Here is a 19830-nt window from a genome sequence, read left to right on the forward strand (position 1 = left end):
CAAGATTTGTTATAAAGTAATCACCAACAAAACTATCTGATACTGGCTACGAAATAGAGTGGTGAAATCAGGGGATCAGATTAGCTACACAAGACACAGTAGTAAATGACCATAGTAACCTAGTGCTTGATAAGCCCAAAGACCCCAGCCTCTGGTGTAAGAACTCACACTGTCTGACAAAACTGCTGGGAAAACTGGAAAATATGGCAAAACTAGGACAAGACCGACATCTTACACTGGGTATCAAGATATGGTCAAAATGGGTACATGATTTAGACATAAAGGTGATACCACAAGCAAATTAGAAGAGCAAGAAATAGTCTGCCTGTCAGATCTACAGAGAAGGGAAGAATTTATAACCAAATATTATAAGGAAAGAAGAAAGCTAGGAAACAGTCTTTACAGCAAGTGCCTCTGATAAAGGCCTCATTTCTCAAATATATAGAAAATGGAATCATATTTTTAAGAATATAAGCCATTCCCCAACTGATAAATGGTCAACAGGATATGAAAAGGCAGTTTTCAAAGCTATCTATAGTCATATGATGAAATGCTATACATCACTTTTAAAGAAATGCAAATTAAAAAAACTATGAAGTACCACTTCACACCTATTAGACTAGCTAATGACAGAAAAGGAAAATAATAAAGATTGAAGATGTGGGAAAACTGAGACACTAATGCACTGCTAGTGGAGTTGTAAACTGATCCAACCATTCTGGAGAACAATTTGGAACTATGCCCAAAAGGATAAGCAAATTGTGTATACCCTTCGATCCAGCAATACCACTACTAGATCTGTATCCCAAAGAGGTCATAAAAAGAGGTAAGAACCTGCATGTACAAAAATATTTATAAGCAGCTCTTTTTGTAATGGAAACTGAGGGGATGCCCATCAATTGGTGAATGGCTGAATAAGCTGTGGCATATGAATGTAATGGAACACTACTGTGCAATGAGAAATGATGAACAGATAGATTTCAGAAAAACCTGGAAAGACTTTATGAATTGACACAAAATGCAATGAGCAGAACCAGGAGAACACTGTACACAGTTAACTGCAACGCTGTGATGACCAATTATGACAGACTCAGCTCTTCTCAGCAATACAATGAATGATCCAAGATAATTACAAAGGACTTTATGACAGAAAATGCTATCCACATCCAGAAAAAGAACCCATGAGCTAAATGCAGATCAAAGCATATTATTTTCACCTTTATTTTTTTTTCCACAGTTTCTTCCTTTTGGTCTGTTTCTTCTTTCACAACTATGACTAATATGGAAATGTGCTTTACACAACTGCACATATATACCGGATATCAAACTGCTTACTGTTTTAGGAAGGGAGGGGAGAAAAATTTGGAATTCAAAATTTTGTAAAAATGAATGCTAAAAATAGTCTTTACAAATAATTAAGGAGAAAAATAAAACACTATTAAAAGAGATCATTAGTAACTTTGGAGAGAGCAATTTTAGTTCAGAGTTAAGTGAAGTGACAGAAAAGGAAGTGAAGGGAGCACCTGTGTAGGTGACCTTTTCAAACAATTTCACCGCAAAAGGGAGGAAAGACATAGGCATGATAAAATAGCCAGGTTCAACAGACTTGAAGGGGAATACATATTAGATGTTTGTTTAACCTACTATAGCTACCTGGAAAGTCAGATCACATACATAAAACTTTATAGAACCTTTAAGCACATATTTCAGGAAATATGTACTAGGGGAGAAAAGAACCTTTGAGCATACATTTTAGGAAACGTGTGCTAAAAACCCTTGCAGACTGTTCAGTGAGCAGGTGTCATAAGAAGTGGAACAAGGCAGCAGAGTTGGCTGCCTAGGTGATGCTTCACTCCAGAAACCAGGACACTGAAGCTGTGATAAAATGAGGGCTCCAGGGGCCAAAAGGGCCACACATGCCGCAGAGGAGCTTATTATCTATTTCAGGTCGCCAAGAGATGGTGGCTGTAAGCCGGTCTCTGCCCTCTGATATAGTTCATTGTGTTATCTATGACACAATTTTAATCAGCACCAAGGAGACTCCCTTGCCTTCTCCACTGCCCCAACACAACTAGTTGGACCTTGAGGATCTGTGGCAGGCAAGAACCAAGGGTAAGCTTAAAGCATCTCTGCCTTCATGGCCTCTGCTACTTCTGAGGTTTTTTACTAACAGCAGCAGCCACAGTGAAGGGATGCAAGGTCCGTCCCTTCTCTCCCGTCCCTGTCCTCTGCCCCGGGTTTTTAACCTCTTTCTGTCCTTTCCCAGACCAGTATCGGGCAAGGACATTCGGAACACTGTGGCACAAGTCTCAGAGGCCAATTTAGATTAATTTTTTTTAATTTCTTACAAATAGAAATGTCCCAAAGCAAATGGGATGCCTTGTAAACAAGAAGCTTCAACCACTAGAGGTCTTCAAACAGGCCCAAGCCATGCTGGAGAAGGGGGTCTTGTTCAGGCAGTGGCTAGACCAGATGAGAGGCACGCAGTCAGAAAACCTGTGTTGGCGAACTTTGTGTTTATATACAAATGGTTTTTGTTTTTTGTTCCCTCCAACAGAATACAAGCTCCAGAAAGCAGGACTTTGTATCCCAACACAGTACCTAGTATACAGTAGGCACTTATTAAAAGCTTGCTGATTCATCACGTGGTCTTGGGCCAATCACTATCACTTTACCTCTGGACCTCAGTTTCCTCATCTGTAAAAATGAGGTTTAACCAGATGATCTAAGATTCCTTCTGACACCAAACCCTATGATAAGGCCTGAGGTCACTGCCAAGTTGGAGCCTCATTTATGAAACATGCTACACCCTGAGGAACAGGCACAAATAAGTGTACACAATACTTGAGAACTTTATTTTACGTAGATTAGTATCACCTGCTTGTTGTGACAAAGGGTAAGTGGGACAGGGTGACAAACTGTATGCTGACCTCTTATAGATAAGAGATGGATAAATGATGCAAGGCCTAGTGATCACTGAAAAGACTTTAAGGGAAAAGATTATTTTCATGAGATTTCTAAGTGAAAAAATGCATTAATAACTCGTAGCACAATCTCTTCAATCAGTCCTTGGCCATATTATTGTCCAGTCAAACAAAACATCTCCTGGTAATAAACAGTAGAAATCAGGTGACAAAAATGGCGATAAACTTCAAAGTCATCTTAGACATGTTCATAAAAGAACACCTGATCCAGATGCCCTGAATCATCACCCTTCAACAGGAAGGCCTGGCTAGATTCCACCAAGAAGTAACCCCATGATTACAGTCAATATGCCCAGCAGAGGAGATCAGTGTGTTTACTTTTGGCCCCTCCTTCCTCACTTCCCCCTTCCTAACACAGCTCTGGGTAAAAGAGATCCATTTTTAGATTAGAGACTTGTTCCCATTATAAAGCCTGGCTCCACTGACTGGGAGCCAAGGAGCAAACAAATTATGGCATAGGAACGCCATCCATAAATAATGGAATAGCATTGTACGGTTCGAAGAGACCAAAGGGATGATTTGGGGGAAACCAGGGAAAATGTACATGAACTGATAAAAGTGAAGCGCATTGCAAAGACAAGCTAAACACCGCAATGACCACCTATGATTCCAGAGGATGGATGATGCATATGAATGACTCATCACAGAGTAAATGGACTCCAGGTGCAGCCTGGCAATGTGGGAATTTGCTTGTTTTGCTTGGTTGCACAATGGTTACAAAGGTTCTAGTTTTCTTTTCTTTCAATTGTTGAGGAGGATGAAGGAAGGGGACTGAGAGGGGAGGTAAGGTAGGGTTGCAAAAAGGCAGGATTGCAAAAGGGCGGGATTGCAAAAGGAAGGAAGATCATTGAAACATGCTTCTAAAATGCACAGGAAAGAGCAAAGGCCAGAAGGAATCAGACAAGCATGACAGCTCTGAAAAGAATATGTCAGAATATCTAAAAAAACCTTTTAGAAAAAGAAAATAAACAGGCCATAAATGAGCTTCTATGCATCAGGACCAGATGGATTTAAAAGTGAATTCTACCAAACATTTAAAGATCAACTAATTCCAATATTAAATAAATTTGGAATACTAAGTAAAGAATCCTACCAAATTCCTTTTATGAAACAAATACAATATTGATACCTAAAACAGAAAGAGCAAAAACAGAAAGACAACTACAGATGCCAATTTCATTAATGAATATTGATACAAAAATCCAGATTGTACATTGTAACCAAGTAGAATTTATACCAGGAATGCAGGGCTGGTTCAATATTAGGAAAACTATTAAATATAACTGATTATATCAATAGCAAAATCAACAAAAATCATGATTGTATCAGTAAAAGCAGAAAAAGCTTGACAATACAATACTCATTCTTATTTAAAAAAAAAACTTGAAAGCATGGATATAAATGGATTTTTCCTTAAAATGATAAGAAGCATTCACTAGCAAGCATTATCTTTAATGGGGATTAACTAAAAGCTTTCCCAATTAAGATCAGGAGGGAAGCAAGGTTGCCCATTACCAATATTATTCAATATTTTACTAGAAATGCTAGCAATAGCAATAAATGAAATTGAAGGAATCAGACTGGACAATGAGGAAACAGAACTTTTTGCAGACAGAAAAGTATAGTAGGAAGAGATCAGTGTATTTACTTTTGATGATGGTATGCTTGGAAAATCCTAGAGAATTCAACTAAAAAAATTAGTTGAAACAATAATTTTAGCAAAGTAGCAGGGATGTAAAATAAACCCACACTAAGTCAGCATTTCTATATCACCAACAAAGCCCTGCAAAAAGAGATAGAGATATTTCACTTAAAATAACCACAGACAATGAGATATGGAAGTATACAAGACAATACAAACCCTGGAACTACATGAACATAATTATAAAATACCTTTTTGTACAAATAAACCAGACTTAAAATAAGTGGAAAATATTAATTGTCCATGGGTGAGCAGAGCCAACGTAAAGAAAATGACAATTGACTAGAGAACCATGGTGAATTTCTTTTATACCAAATTGTACAGAACAGTTTCAGTTTCATGCATGAGCTTCTCCTGCTCTGTGTATACAAGGGTTCTTGTCCTTGTTCATTAATTTTCTTTTTAAGAGAAAATAAATACAACCTGACTTCCTTCTGAAAGTTTGATTCTGGGTGTACTAAAGATCTAAATGAAACTAACTATAACAAGTGTTTTTCTACCAGCCTCTAGAATAAAAAGGGAGAATTAGAGCCCCACCTCTCCCGCTTAGGTGGCACAGCTATTCTGGCAGGCCATGGGACCTTTCCTAGGTTAACTCTTGTCATATCCTAAGTGGCCCGGGGGTTGGTCCCTAAACTTTTCAAAGACTTAAGTTTCTGAACAGATGCTTGTCTGCTCTGATGGGAGATTCAGACAAGAAAAAAAATAAAACACTAAAACACCCATCAAGGTTGTTAGGATTAAATTTGATTCCATAGGCAAAGCCCATTTTAACCATAAAATATCATATCAACAGGAGCTATATGAAAAGCCTGTAAACGATGACCATGTCATTCAATGAGTCTGCATCTTCATAAAATAGTCAGTACCAACGGCTTTAAGCTGATTCTCTGCCCTCTCAGAGGACCAGGTTCCAGCCATCATCCTCACGGTCACCAGTAATAAGTACATTTCCACGGCTCCACCTCATTTGTCTACAAATAAAAATCTGCCAAAGTTTTTTCCTCCAGTCTTGTCCCAAGTCTGGCTATTGTCTTCTATTCTCTCCTTCGTTGATAAATTTTTCAAAATCTACAACTGTTCACTACCTTTCTTGAATCCCTTGCAAGGTGGCTTCTACCCCCTCACTTTTAGAGGCTAAGATCACCCAATGCCTAAAGAAAGTGACTGCCGATCCCCTCCATCTTCATTGACTTCTGGGGCATTTGGTACAGCTAACCACCTTTCCTTCTAGATAACTTTGTTTTCCCTTGGCTTCAGAAACTACAGAAAAACGCTACCCTGTTTGTGTCTTCCCTTTCTAAGCCTCCTCCTTCGCTCACTGTCGTATCCTGATCCCCGAAGACATGTTCCCACAAGGCTTTCTCCTTGGTCCTTTGCCTCTCACTATATGCCCTGCCTTCATTACTCTCTAGCCTCAATGACTTCTATGCAATGACATGTCTCAAAACATGTTTCAAACTGCCTGCAGAAGACTTCCACCAGCAAAGGAAACCAGTCCTCAGTGAGGCTTATCTTTCTCCCCTCAGGCTTGCTCCACTCACTACTTCAACAGAACCACCATTCCAAATCAAGCCCCAGGCCCCTCCACTCCCTATAATCTCCCAAGATAATAGCTGCTAAAAGCTAAACTCTTCCTTCTTCTACACTTCTTAATCAAGAAATCAGTTCTTCAGCCCACCTCCACCCCAGCACTCTCCCGTTTATCTCCTTTCATGGATTCCCACTGCAACCACACCTTAGGAAGGATCTCGGTGGGCTCTCATCCCCACCTCCTTACATGTCTTCCCACCTTTGCCTTCTGCCCTGTCCAGATGCCTATGTAATCCTTCCTAGTGCCACCGTAGTCTTCCTTATGTCTGGATCTGGTCATGGGCAGAAGAAATCCTGGTACTGCCAAGTCCTGGTAACATGCAACTCTTTGCCTACACTACGGGTACTGCACCCCATCTCTCCAGGCTTATGACACTACCTGATGCCATATGCTTCTCTTGCCCAAGTGGATTACTCCTTGCCCTAATCTCCCACCTGGGTTTCTCTGTTCACCTCCTGTGCCCTCCCTCCCTCCCCCTCTCACATCCTTTAAAACCCAACTCAGATGCCAGCTTCTCCCTGACTGACGAATGACAAAAGCAGAATCATTTAGTATGTTCCAAGCACTATGCTCCAAAGGTCAAAAAGTCATTATGCCAAGTCAGAATTCCTGTACTAAGTCCAACACTACATACCCATGAATTTAATTAACCCTGAGGGTAGCCAAGGAGATACCCCTTATCCATAAGGGGCAAGTAATGGAATGTTCAGCTTAATGAAATATGCTGACTGATGACTGCCACATTTCAATTAATCAATTAACATTTATTAAGTGTCTACTATGTGCCAGGCACCAGGAACACAAAAAAGGGCAAAAGACAATCCCTGACTTCAAAGAGCTTACAATCTAATGCAATTTAACCCCCAAACTACTGCTGAAGACTATTTTTTAAAAGATAGCTAAGCACCATTATCAATGTCAGGGTCATCATTCCAAAGCAAAAAGCTGTGTTGAGGGGAAGGGGGCGTGTCTTCATTTGGAGATTTAGAACAGGAGTTTATTATATAGACTATTATGTAGAAATAATTAGGTATCTAGGGAAGACAGGTGCCATGGTAGTCCAAGGAATGATTAATGAAGGTGACCTTTTCTTCTAGAGTCAATCATATGTACAAAACATTAATACCGTTATTCATTCAATTCAGAAGTTAGTTGACTTTATTATCTTATCCCTCTCTACCATAGTAAATCTCTTTAAGGATTTACTGTCAAGGTCCCAAGCCATCTTCTAGCCCTGTGGCTAAGGAGGAGTACAAGAAGAAGTAAGAGACTATACTACCTCTCAATAAGCCTTTCCATCTATTTTTGAGTAGCAAACACTTAGAGCATGTTACTATGGGACAGCTAGGTAGTGCTTAGTGGATAGAGCACCAGGCTCGAGGTCAGGAAGACTGAGGAAGACACTAGCTGTGTGACCCTGGGCAAGTTGCTTAATCTTGCTTGCCTCAGTTTCTTTATCTGTAAAATGAGCTGGAGAAGGAAATGACAAACCACTCCAGTATCTTTGCCAAGAAAATCCCAAATAGGATCACAGAGCCAGAAACAAGTGGACTGAACAACTATGTCTCAAAAGGCCCATGCCAGTTATCAAATAAGAAAGGAACTGAAGCTTTCGGGACTAAAGTTACCCATATTTACTTAACCTCTTTTGAGGCTTTTTTAAAAAGTCCTGGAAATGCTCAATTGTATGGTCTGATGTTTAATCTCACATTTTGGGGGTCCTTCTACCTGCTGATGAGCAATCTCATTCTCCCACAGCCACATTTTACTAGATTATAAACTCCACTAAGGCACTATAAATTTCACTAAAGGACTCTTTTATTCATGGCTTTTTTGGAGGCAATTGGAGTTAAGTGACTTGCCCAGGGTCACAGGTAATAAGTATCTGAGGCTGGATTTGAACTCAGGTCCTACTGACTCCAGGGCCAGTGCTCTATCCCCTAAAACCACCTAGCTGCCCCCTTGTTCATCCTTCTATCCGGTCTTTCTATCCTGGGCATGGTACACTAGACACATAATGGTCTGAACTGAATTTCATGAAATGGCCTTCCTCATTGCTAGTTTTTCCTCCTATCACAATGATTTGAGTTGCTGGCAGCATGTAGGAGAGAGGTGAAAGATCCACTTTCCCTCATATATTATTCATAGTAGGGGCCATATAAAAGAGAACTGCTAAGGATCTTATGGGCCCCCTGCTAGGACCCTTCCTCTCAAGAGCCACTTGTATTTCGGTGTACAACAATTTGTAAACTCTGGATCAGATAATCAGCCATACTGTTGAGGGAAACTCCACCAAGTAGGAATGGCAAGCATTCAGCTGCATTACCTTCCTCGAATTTACCTTTCCCCTGAAACAAAGCTGCATGCCCAAATCCCAAGGGTTCTGCAGTCCTGGAGCCCATGAAATGAATCAGCATTTTATAGCTCTGGGAACAGAATGTAAACTTCTGACACCTTCCAGCCTTTCATCTAAAGAGATTTTTAAACTCGGGAGCCCTAAGCCACCTACAAATACAGCTCAAGCTACTTCTCCGAGACTGGCCTGGAGTCAACAGCTGATTAAGGCAGGCTCCAGGAAGGGGAAAGGCATTGATTCCAGAAAGGATGCTGGGTCATGTAGTTATTAATACCCACACCATGGCTGCACAAAGATGTAGGAGCGGAGGTTTGAAGCCGCCGACCCTGAGGGAACAATCCCCACCATGAAATCAACATTTAGCAATTTAGCAGGCGCCAGCTGTATGCAGAACACCAGGCTAGGTGCTGGAGCGGAGCCAACCTCTGAAGAGGACACAGCCCCTCCCTACCCTGCAAGGAAGGCTCCCAGGGTAGTCCCGAAAAGGAACTGGGAGCCTCGCACCGGGACGGCGATTAATAAATGCTTATTAAACCGAAAAGAGCATGAGCCGGAGGGCCGCGGTGCACAAAAGCAGGGGGACCGTAGGTCGCGGAGCGGTGAGTGGAAGGGGTCCCGCAGACCGACAATTGCGAACGTCTGGCGTCCGATGGGCGGGAGGAAGGTCGCGTGTCCCCGAAGGGTGGGGGTGCGGGCTATTCATTCGGGAGAGCTTCTAGAAGGGGGTCTGACATTATTAACATGTAGCCCCCCAGGACCCCACCCCCAAGAGGGCAGTATGCATTCAAGGGCCCGGATAGAATTCCCTTTCTCCTCCCGTCCCCGCACTCATCTGTCGCCCCCCCCCACCCCATCTGTCACGCTCCCCCTGCACCCCACCCAGGGAAAGAGGGGGTGGGCCAGACTGGGAGGTCCGCGAGAGACAAGGAAAACAGCCTCCCCGGGCAGGGGTCGGGGGTCCGCTGCTGTGTAGCAGCTGCGAGCCCAGGGCCCCCCCACCTCTCCCGCGGGGGGCGGGGGACGCATGCGCAGAGCGCGCCTCCAGCCCGGACCCGAACCAGCAGAAGAGTGGGAGGCGGGGGCCGCTGAGGCCTGGAGAAGATCCCCGCCGCGTGCCCCCAACCAGCTTACCCGCGCCCAGGAGGGTGGGCAAGAAGAGCAGAGCGTAGAACATGGCTCCACTTGACGCCGCCGATCTGCAATGCAGGGAGTCAGCTGATCCGCCGCCGCTAAAAACCCGGCGTAGCCAGAGCCGCGCACTGCGCAGGCGCGATCGGGGCCCGGCCCCCGCCCACCGCCTGATCTTGACTCAGCAGCCCCAGAGCGCCTGCGCGAGCTCAGGCGGAGCAGGGGAAGGATGAGGTGAGGGCGGGAGCCGGCGGACAGGAGGGAAGGAGAAGGCTGGGGGAGGGACCTGTGGGAGAAGGATGGAAATGATAAAAGAGGAAGAAGAGGAGAGGAGAAGCGTGGCGTCCCTGCTTCTGAATCATCCAACTCCCTCATCAGGAGGAGAGAGGACGGGGAAGCGCATTTAGGAATCCCCTTGGAAAGACTGCTAATGCTCCTGCTAAAATGTTACTCCTTCTCAGTCCTGGACCAGAAATTCCCAGGGCTTGTCCCAGTCTTCCCGTCACCACCTTCTTAGTCATAACTGCATCGTGTTACTGACATTAGATAGAGCACAGCACAGACATCGTGTAACTGACATTAGAGCATAGCGCAGGGAGGATGAAGCTGGGCTAGCGCTAGTGAGGGCAGAGTGCTGGGATCTGACTTCAGATTCGACCTTGGACGCTCACCAGCTGTGGGACCCCGGGTGAGTCATCACCAAGTTCTGCAAGAGCGTCCCCAACTGTAAAGTGGAGATGATAATGAGAGCGCCCACCTTCCAGAGTTGTGAAGATCGAATAAGATGCTAAATTCAAAGTTCCTGCTATATAAAGGTTAACTATTATGGTTAGTTCTGCGCCGGAACAATTGTCTATCCTTCCTTAGTGTCCATCCAGTCTTGAGGTCTGGCTGGCCTTAGATGCTTCAGAAATATTTGCATAGGCCTTCCTTAAATTCTCAGTGAGATTTGAAGGTGTAGGAGTTGCAGAGTGGGAAAAGAAAGTAAGGTGTGCCAATCAAAGTCTATCAGACACCCCCCCAAAAAAAATAATTTGTTAATTTTCTTTTGGTCAATCCATAGTCCGGGCTCCTACTGTGCTAAATGCTAGGGATACAAGGACCAATATAAAGCAGCCCCTGTATTGCAGGGAGCCTACCCCCACCAAATTATATTCTTAAAGAGTTGCTGGAGGCCTTGAGAAGTTAAGCAGTTTTGATCCTGATTATGTAACCTGCCCAAGTGTCAAATAAGGTTAGCTCCTCTACCATTCCGCCTCTCCTTAACTGAAAATAAGCATCAGAAAGTACTATAAAGTAAAGACAGTTCCCGAAGAGAACGTTCCTATATTCCTCAAAGCCTAAAGTACAGCACAGAGGTTTCCCTCCTCCAGGCTACAGAGAAAAAAGTTTTTTAAAAAATTATTCCCCTCTCAGGATATATCAATGAATCGATGATCTCATTAGTGTGGCCAACCACAACTACCAGTTGCAATCCATCCACAACTTCCCATCCCGTGTGGATTCTTGCCTAACGTCTACTCAAAGTTCTGGAAGAGACTTTCTCTTAACATCCTGTGAGTAGTAGTGCAGGACTTGGATTACCCCTGCTGACCCACTTCCTATTTCCAGCATCCTCCTAAAAGATATTCTTTACTGCTTATTCTCTATAAAACAGACATCATGCTTTTCAGAGTTTAAAAAAAAATCTAGCTTCTTCATGGAAGCGCACAAACTTGGAATCACAGGGCCGCTGTAGGCATAAGCTATTCCCTATAGGATTTTTTGTTTGTGCTGGAAGGAAGCTTAGAAGTCACTTAGTTCAATCCCCTCCCTAATACTCAGGAAGAAGTGGTTTGCCCAAAGTCACATGGCCAATTATCACCAGGACCGATATCAATAACAATAACTGATGTTTAGAAAGCATCTTCTGAGCCCTTTCTAAAGCACCAAGCCGTGCATTCTTAAAAACAACACAGAAAGGCTAAGTCAGAAATGGGATCTCCCCCTCCCCTCCCTCACATGGCTTTCTCTTAAAGTTTTGGTCACAGGGCTGGCTTTTCACTTCCCACTGGAAGGAGCTAGATGGAGGAAGGGTTTGCTGAAATGAGGAAGTGATTCTGAGCCAATGGTGAAATATGAGTTTAGTAATGCTGTGGAAGAATTTGGTTTAAACCAGAAGAGAGGGGAAGAGAGGGGGATTTCAAGTGACTGTCCTACAAAGACTAAGTCTGACCAGGGGTGACAAACTAGAGGACAATCATAACAGTAGATGTGGGACTTCCCAAGCTGAGTACTGCCCATTGTAACAATGGTCAAAGTGCTATGCAACTGAGATTTTCAGAGTAAATCATTCCTGCAGCCATGTTTCTTGAGATGTGTTTATAGAAACAAGAGCATCAGAATAAAATGGTCCATGGAGGGAACTGAGTTCTAAAGCAGTAGACAAAGGGTTCAGTGGTATAATGGACCCATTCTTCTTGCCTATCAGGGTCAATTATTAAATTTCCAATGTGAGCATTTATACCTTAGAAATAAGCACACCCTACAAATCAGGTTTTGATCTATTGTTTTATTGATTGTCTAGACTTAAAGTGATGGAGAAAATGTTCATTATGTTAATAATGTTAATTATGCAGATCAAACTTAAAAGTGTGTCATGTGTACTTCCCCACTCCCCTCCCTCCAGAACAGGTTGTTAAAATACCAGCACACACCCCTGGTGAAGATCCTGGGATGGTATATCAGAAAGAGAACTGGATTTGGAATGAGATCTGGGTTTGAAATTCTGGGGGAGGTTGAGCAAATACTTAACTTCTATGGGTTTTAGTTTACTTATCTGTAAAATAAGCAATTTGGGCCCCTGAGACCCCCTTTCAGTTCTAAATGATTCTATACAGAGCTATAACTAGGGTAGTATAACCAGGGTTTTTCCCCAGAGTACCAAGCCAGAGAAGATGGCACTTTATTGAAAGGAGTCGTGGGAAGAGTCCCACCCACCTACCCAACCAACAGTTTTTGTCTCAGGTGAAGGAATTCCTATTTATGTCTCTACCTGCTGCACAGCTAGCTGCCTGTACCCCTCTTTCTCATCTCTGCTGCTGTTACTCTCACCTAACTTGCACAGTTCACAGTCCAAGGACATCCCCAGAAGACACTGATGGCTCTTCAGGAAAGTAGTAGCAGGTTTGGAAGCAGAAAAGTATCCCAGCTGGAATAATTAGCACAGAGGCTGGCATATAGGAGGTGCTTTATAGATGTTTATTGACTTTCAACTTAAGATCTTGAATTGCCCTGGCCACAAATGTTGTCATGGCTTGTCCTTCAAAGAGGACCGACCAGGACATCAGGAAGGTGTGCCATGACTTGCAAGTGAATTGGATTTAAGTGAAGGAGGACTCTGCCAAGTTGCCAGCCTCACTTTCTCCTCCAGAGCCATCTGGGTTCAATGGCAAGGTATGGATCAGGAAGACCAGAGATGGCCCCGGCTACTAATGCCAACCTTTATGCTACTATCTAGGAGGGAGAAACTTCATTATCATTTTATTTTACTTTTTAATTAGAGATCCACATTGAACCAAAATATCCTCTAGTTATCTGGTTTAAAAATAATATAAACTGGTGGGAACTCCTGAGATATGGTTTTGGAGATGTTGATCCTTCACGCTGGGGGAGCTTTCAAGGGCCTGGGGTGGAGGGGGTGTGACTCAGGAACTTCATATAAATGTGAGCTATTATTATAATTATGCCTATGCTATTCTATTGCTGAGTAAATTCTCCAGATCTAAGTAAACTTCCCCCTTTCGTTTTCTGCATTATTCATGGGATCCAGCCTTTTGCTGGCTTATGTCCACAAAATAAAAGAACTTTTGAACGTTATCAAAAATGTTTTATGCCAACAGATAGCACACTGAAAAACTCCAACAATAAGGTTTTCTAGTGTTACATCTACCAGTTACATGTACCAGCACAAGAGACAACACAACTGATAAAGAAGTAATTAAAAAACATAGATATTGCAAAAAAGAAAAGAAAAAAGAAAAGCCTTAAAAGGTAGGAAATTCACATTCCTTTCTGACTTGGCCCCACGTAGCTTTTCCTCAGTAGTGCCCTTTTCACTGTTTAAAAGGAACAAGTCTTTTGGGGAAACAAACCCAGCGATGTCCCTCCAGAATTGACTAATCAAAGCTTCCAACCATGACAGAGGTTGAATAGCTAGAATGCAGAAGGGCCACAGATGACATTTTCCCTTGAAAGCATGTCTTCTGGACTTACCCTATTTCTGCTCATGACAAATTAAATCAATAATCTGATCCTGCCATCCATTGCTATGAGATGCCTTGCCTGAAAATAAATGTTGCTTTAAATGAAAAGGGGTGGATTTTATGAGTTTGTTTTTGCTTTTATAATGTCTGAACAAATTACTGGATTCAAAATCCAGATATCTAACCATTTCACCCCCAAAATATCCCAACTCGACCAGATTCCTTGGTTCTTATGGTCCTTAGATTTGTCACTACCACCCCACCACCCCCAGAGATCTGGAGAGTGGGGAGATGTCTCTACCCAGAAGGAAAGGAGTGGACAGACTCTTGAGACCCAGGCTTCCCCACAGCACCAAGTATCCTAGCTGACTTTTAAAGTACCTGAATAAAGCACTCTGGTCCTTGCTTCCGTTCTGACATTTCTCAATGTCACTGTCCATTGATGCTGGGCCAGGGAGCCATTGCAGTTGGGGGGATGGGTTTATGTTTGAATGAGCACTGCTAGAAGCAGTTGCAGCTAGGGAAGAGAGCCATTATTTTATTGTGTGTGCTCTTCCTTCTTGAGCCAAGGAAGTTTGTTCAGACAGCTGGGCTCCTTACCCAAAGGCTAAACATCACAAGCATTCCCTGCTGATGCAACTCTTAAAAAATATTATTTCATTTTTCACATTATTTCATTGAAGACAAATGGACAAAGAACAGATTTCAAATGTAGACTGTAAACTCCTTGTGGGCAGGGGTTGTTTTTGTCTTTGTATCCCAGCATTTAGCAAAATGTATGGCACTTTAGTAAGTGCTTTTAATAAATGCTTGTTGGTCTTTGGTCTGAGAGAGATAACCACATGACCATTCTTTTTTAGTGACCTGCTGGCCTTATTACTAAAATGATTAAATTACCCAGAAACGATGTCTCATGAAACTTTTGAATCATCTCTGTGATGGCTAACTTAGGACAGGATCACAGCCTTTTCATTCTAGATTCTTAAGAAAGAGCTCCCCTCAATTGGGTCCACACGAAGAACTCCACAAAGAGAATTCTGTTAGGACTCTGACCGTGATCTGACTCTCCCTTTTACCAGTAAGTATCTTTTATCTGGGTAAGCCTATATGTGTCTATATATCTATTTTTAGTGTTTGTACTGTGGCTTTTTTCTAATTTTCACAGCCACAAGGAGGCAATGGTCAAGTAGATGTGTCTACTTGAAAAAGGTCCTCTGAAGTAAGCCATATGGGGATGAGAGAGAAACCTGTGTGCACAGTAAAGGGCCACCTGGGAAATTCAGGGTATTATGGATATTCAGCTTACCAATTGCTGGTGAGCCCCCAAAACACTAGCAATATATGCTGAATTTCTTGCACCAGTAGGGTTCCAAATAGTCTGGGCCAATGCTCTGTGAGAGAATCTCTAAAGCTACAATCTTTGCTTTCAAGCTTTTGGGGTTACCTATAAATTAATCTGTGTGCGTAGGAAACTGTAAGCAAAGGGGTAGAGGTGTGTAAGACTGCCCTGGGGGCCTTGAGGCCTGTTTTCAGGATCCTGCTGTCAGGTAAAGTGAGTAAATTAAGTGAGATATTAAAGCAAGGAAAGAAAGTAGTTTTTAATCTTAACTTTTTGATTTCTGGGTCCTAAGGCTGTGTTCTATTTGTCTCTGTGTCCATTTGTGTGAGGTTTTCTAAGATTAGCTTGGAAGTGGAAAAGCAGGGTGAGACTCTCTGCGGAGTTAGTTTTGGAGGGGGAATCTGGGAGAGGGTTTTCTCTCTGAGCATTTCCTGCAAGTAAAAGGCCCAGGTTTTTTGAAGGGGCGCAGAGCTGGAGCCTACAAGGGCAGATAAGAGAAAGCTACCTTTGATTTTTTAATGTGCAAGTGAAGTGAAATTCAAATCCACCCAAAGTGAAACTAAATAGCCACAAAAGGAATTTTTTTTTCCTGTGCCTGAAGAAAGGAAGTGTATCAGGAGGGCCGAGTTTATAATCTCAAAGAGGATCATAAACATGTCTGAAAGGTTCGGAACCGCCGGATATAAGAAACTCTCAAAGTAGAAGGCAGAAGAATCAAAACATTTATTTAGGCTCCACAGTAACCAACCCATGAACCAGAAGCCCCATTTTGATATGTTGATCATAATCTTCCAGGCCCAATAAGTACGCCTTGAAAGAGTAACCAGGAGGCTACAGAGAAACATGATTGCGTAAAGCAAAATCATGTTTCCCCCTTTTATGGTAATAAGATTACCCACTGGACTGAAGTCTTTGTTCAGCTTCCTCCCGTAGATCAGCTCTGCTACTGGCAGCTCCTGCCTCAGCTGTGTCTGTGTCTGTAACTGAAGCTGCAACTGTAACTGACGATGTAACGGTCGCTGTAACTGACGATGTAACTGTCGCTGGCTCCAACCGGAAAAGGAAAAGAGAGCTCTTCGAGCTGTCCTCTCCCCTCTTATAGGGTCTCTGACATCATCAAGCTCTGCCCGAATGACCAGGGCCGATTGGTTCCTGAGTTGGCCCCTCCCCCTAGCATAGACATTAACACCTCCCCTCAGCCAGCCCCATGACTCATCACACAGGAAGTTGTCTGCTTCCCGGCATGCTCCCCGGGCCTCCTGCCCCGGAAGAGCAAGCCACAGTGTCCAGAGGCTCAATGAGGTAAGCTGAGTCATTCAAAGAAAACAAAGGCCATTCTGGTTACACTCCACCCCTTGTTATAGGATACATAATCTAATCAGCCATGTATCCTAGAACATACATTGTGATCCAATTACAAAGGAAACTAAAACATATCATTCATTATAAAGCAAAACATATCATTCAGTGACATTCCCAAACATTGGTTAATGATTCAAATGCGATCCACCCCTAGATCCTTGTATCCATTACATAGGATCAATAATATCATAACAATAAAACAACACAGCAAGGATAACACAAAATAAGTAAACAGAACACTATCATCATTTCCACCCCCCTTGAACGATTGGGGCTCAAAATCTTGGGGTGAGGGGTGAAGGTCTCATTTTCCATAGCTTCTTCATGCTGAAATTGGATGTAGAGATGGCCCTGCCCCCAAAAAGTCCCATTCCAGAGGTCATTTCTTTAACGAGCTGGCAGGAATTCCAAGAATGCTACATGCTTAGGCAGTCACCGGAAAGTGCAGGGTGCTTAAGCCTGAAGGAAACAAAACTAGCAACAAGGTTAGCCAAAACAAAGGACAAAAAGAATAGTCTGTGAATCTATTATTATAACCTATTCACGGTAAAATATATGGTTCAGGGGTACGATTTGGTAATTATTTTCCCCTGAATAGACAACTGTTACAGTGTTGTCCTTCCCATGGGCTATAACTTCTGCAGCCTTTGGAATATCATCTGGCTTCCGTTTTACCCATACCTTAGCTCCTGACTTTATTCTATCAATGGAGCAAGACCCTTTTGCCCCTCTAGTAGTTATTTTGGGAGGAGGGTCAGTTTTCACAAAGGGTATTTTTTCACAGGGGATAATAATGACTTGAACCATCCTATCATTTCTACAAAATTGTACAGGTTTTTTACCCATATTCTGGAGTGTCACAACAATTTCTTTTTGATAATTAGAATCTATCACTCCAGCCAATACATGTATTCCTTGAGCCGCTAATCCTGGTTTAGGTAATATCCGTCCAAGATGATTCTTGGGGATTCTCATACATACTCCAGTAGGGGTTTTTCTTATTTCTTTCCTATTTAACCTAAAATTCTCTATACAATGTAAATCATATCCTGCTGAACCAGGTGTTCCTGGACTTGGTAGTGGGACATCTTCCCTCACAGTCCAAAATTCAATGTTTTGGATCTCACATGTTTGCTGTTCTCTGATCTGCAGATTTGGGGTCATCATTCTGGCTAGAGGTGTACTCCCCCCTAAGGGTCTATTATTCAAATTACGTAAGGCAATAGACAAATTATCCTTCCAATGTCGATATGAATTATTTGAGCTTAATTTTCTCAGCTGTTCTTTCAACAATCCATTCATTCTTTCAATTAGCCCAGATGCTTGTGGGTAATATGGAATATGATATATCCATTCTATATTATTCAACACACAATATCTTTTCACTTCTTTGCCCTTGAAATGTGACCCATTGTCACTTTGAATCTGCATTGGGGTTCCATAATATAAACTTACAATATCTAGAGTTTTACAGGTGTTTTTCTGAGTTGCGTCTTTATAAGGACAAGCCACTAGTACACCTGAATAGGTGTCAACACACGTACATACATATTTACATCCTTTATCCTGGGGTAGTGGGCCAATATAATCTATCTGCCAAATTTGGGCTGGAACTTTTCCCCTTGCTATTTCTCCAGTAACTATCCTAGGAAGAGTTCGTTCTTTTTCTAATTGGCATATACAACACTCCTCTGTTATTTGTTTTAACAACGCATGAGAAATACTGATACCTCGATCCTGTGCCCATCGATGGGTGGCCTGGACCCCTAAATGGCCAGCAGTCTGGTGGACCCATCTTGCTAAGGCTGGGTCATCAGTTGGAGTCGGAGTAGGGACAATACATTCAGTAGCAATCTTTGCTAGTCGATCCGCATGTGCATTGTACTCACGTTCTGGTGTGGTCAGGGTTGCATGAGCATCAACATGAAAAACTGACAGATCTGTAACCAAAGACATGTCCCATATATTTTCCCATAACTCTTTACCCCAAACTTGTTTGCCATGAATCTCCCAATTCTGATTCCTCCATATAGGCATCCACGTAGCTAATCCATTAGCTACCGCCCACGAGTCAGTAAATATATGACACTGTCCTCCTTTCTCTGCTCTGATGGCCTGATGCACTGCCATCAGTTCAGCATATTGGCTACTTCCACCTATCCCAGAACTTTCCAGAGTTCTCCTTGTACAGGGGTTATAGGCTACTGCTTTCCAATGTCTCTTCTGTCCTAAATATTTTGCTGTCCCATCAGTAAACCAAGCATGTTTCTTCTGTTCTTCATTTAGTCCGTCATATCCATTATTCCATTTCACTAAGGATGGTACCATCTGTTGCTTAGATTCAAGGGGCTTTTCATTGCTCTCAGTATCAATGTTCGCCACAGATTCATGTAGAGCAGAAACTCCATTTTTGCCTGCTCTGGACCTATTCTGAATATACCACTTCCATTTGATTATGCTTGCCTCTTGTGCATGTCCAATTCTGTGAGAAGCTGGGGTACTCATTACCCAAGTCATAATTGGAATTCCAGGCCTTAATACCACTTCATGACCCAGAGTTAGTTGCTCAGTTTCTACTAAAGCCCAATATGCAGCTAACAGCTGCTTCTCAAAAGGTGTATATTGCACTCCAGATGAGGGCAGTTTCCTTGACCAAAAGCCTAAAGGTACACTTCGGCTTTGTTGTTTTTGCCACAGACTCCAATTTGCATAGTCATCTTGTACAGTCACTTGTAACTCCACTGGCCCATTTTGCATAGGCCATAAGTCTAGAGCTAATTGAATAGCAGCCTTTGCTTCCTCAAAAGCTCTACTTTGTTCAAGTCCCCAGTCAAATTCATATTTCTTTCTGGTGACTTTATACAAGGGTTTTAAAATCTGTCCCAAATGTGGGATGTGGTGTCTCCAATAACCAAACAGCCCTATGAACTTTTGGGCCTCTTTCTTATTGGTAGGGGTGGGAAAATCCTGGATTTTTTGTCGAGCTTGTGGGAGAATTTCTCGCAGTCCTCTATTCCACTGTATCCCCAAGAATTTTACAGTTTGAGCTGGCCCTTGAACCTTTGCGGGGTTGATTTCCCATCCTTTGCTTTTCATATGGTCAATTAATAATACTAAACTC

The 19830-nt window shown here is 42.6% G+C and overlaps 1 protein-coding gene across 2 annotated transcripts in view; it reads right to left on the reverse strand.

Annotated features, from left to right (window-relative positions):
- LOC118828113 (prosaposin) overlaps positions 1-9905 on the reverse strand; it is a 33170-nt gene extending 23265 nt beyond the window's left edge. Inside the window, exon 1 of one of the 2 annotated variants that reach the window (XM_036734524.1) lies at positions 9768-9905. In XM_036734524.1, the coding sequence (XP_036590419.1) occupies positions 9768-9810 (43 nt within the window). In that variant the 5' untranslated portion in view covers positions 9811-9905. The remainder of the gene's footprint in view (positions 1-9767) is intronic. The other variant, XM_036734523.1, reaches the window with a different exon arrangement.
- Positions 9906-19830: the final 9925 nt, after the last annotated feature.

Source organism: Trichosurus vulpecula, chromosome 8 (assembly GCF_011100635.1).
Source record: "Trichosurus vulpecula isolate mTriVul1 chromosome 8, mTriVul1.pri, whole genome shotgun sequence".
Classification (NCBI taxonomy): Eukaryota; Metazoa; Chordata; class Mammalia; order Diprotodontia; family Phalangeridae; genus Trichosurus; species Trichosurus vulpecula.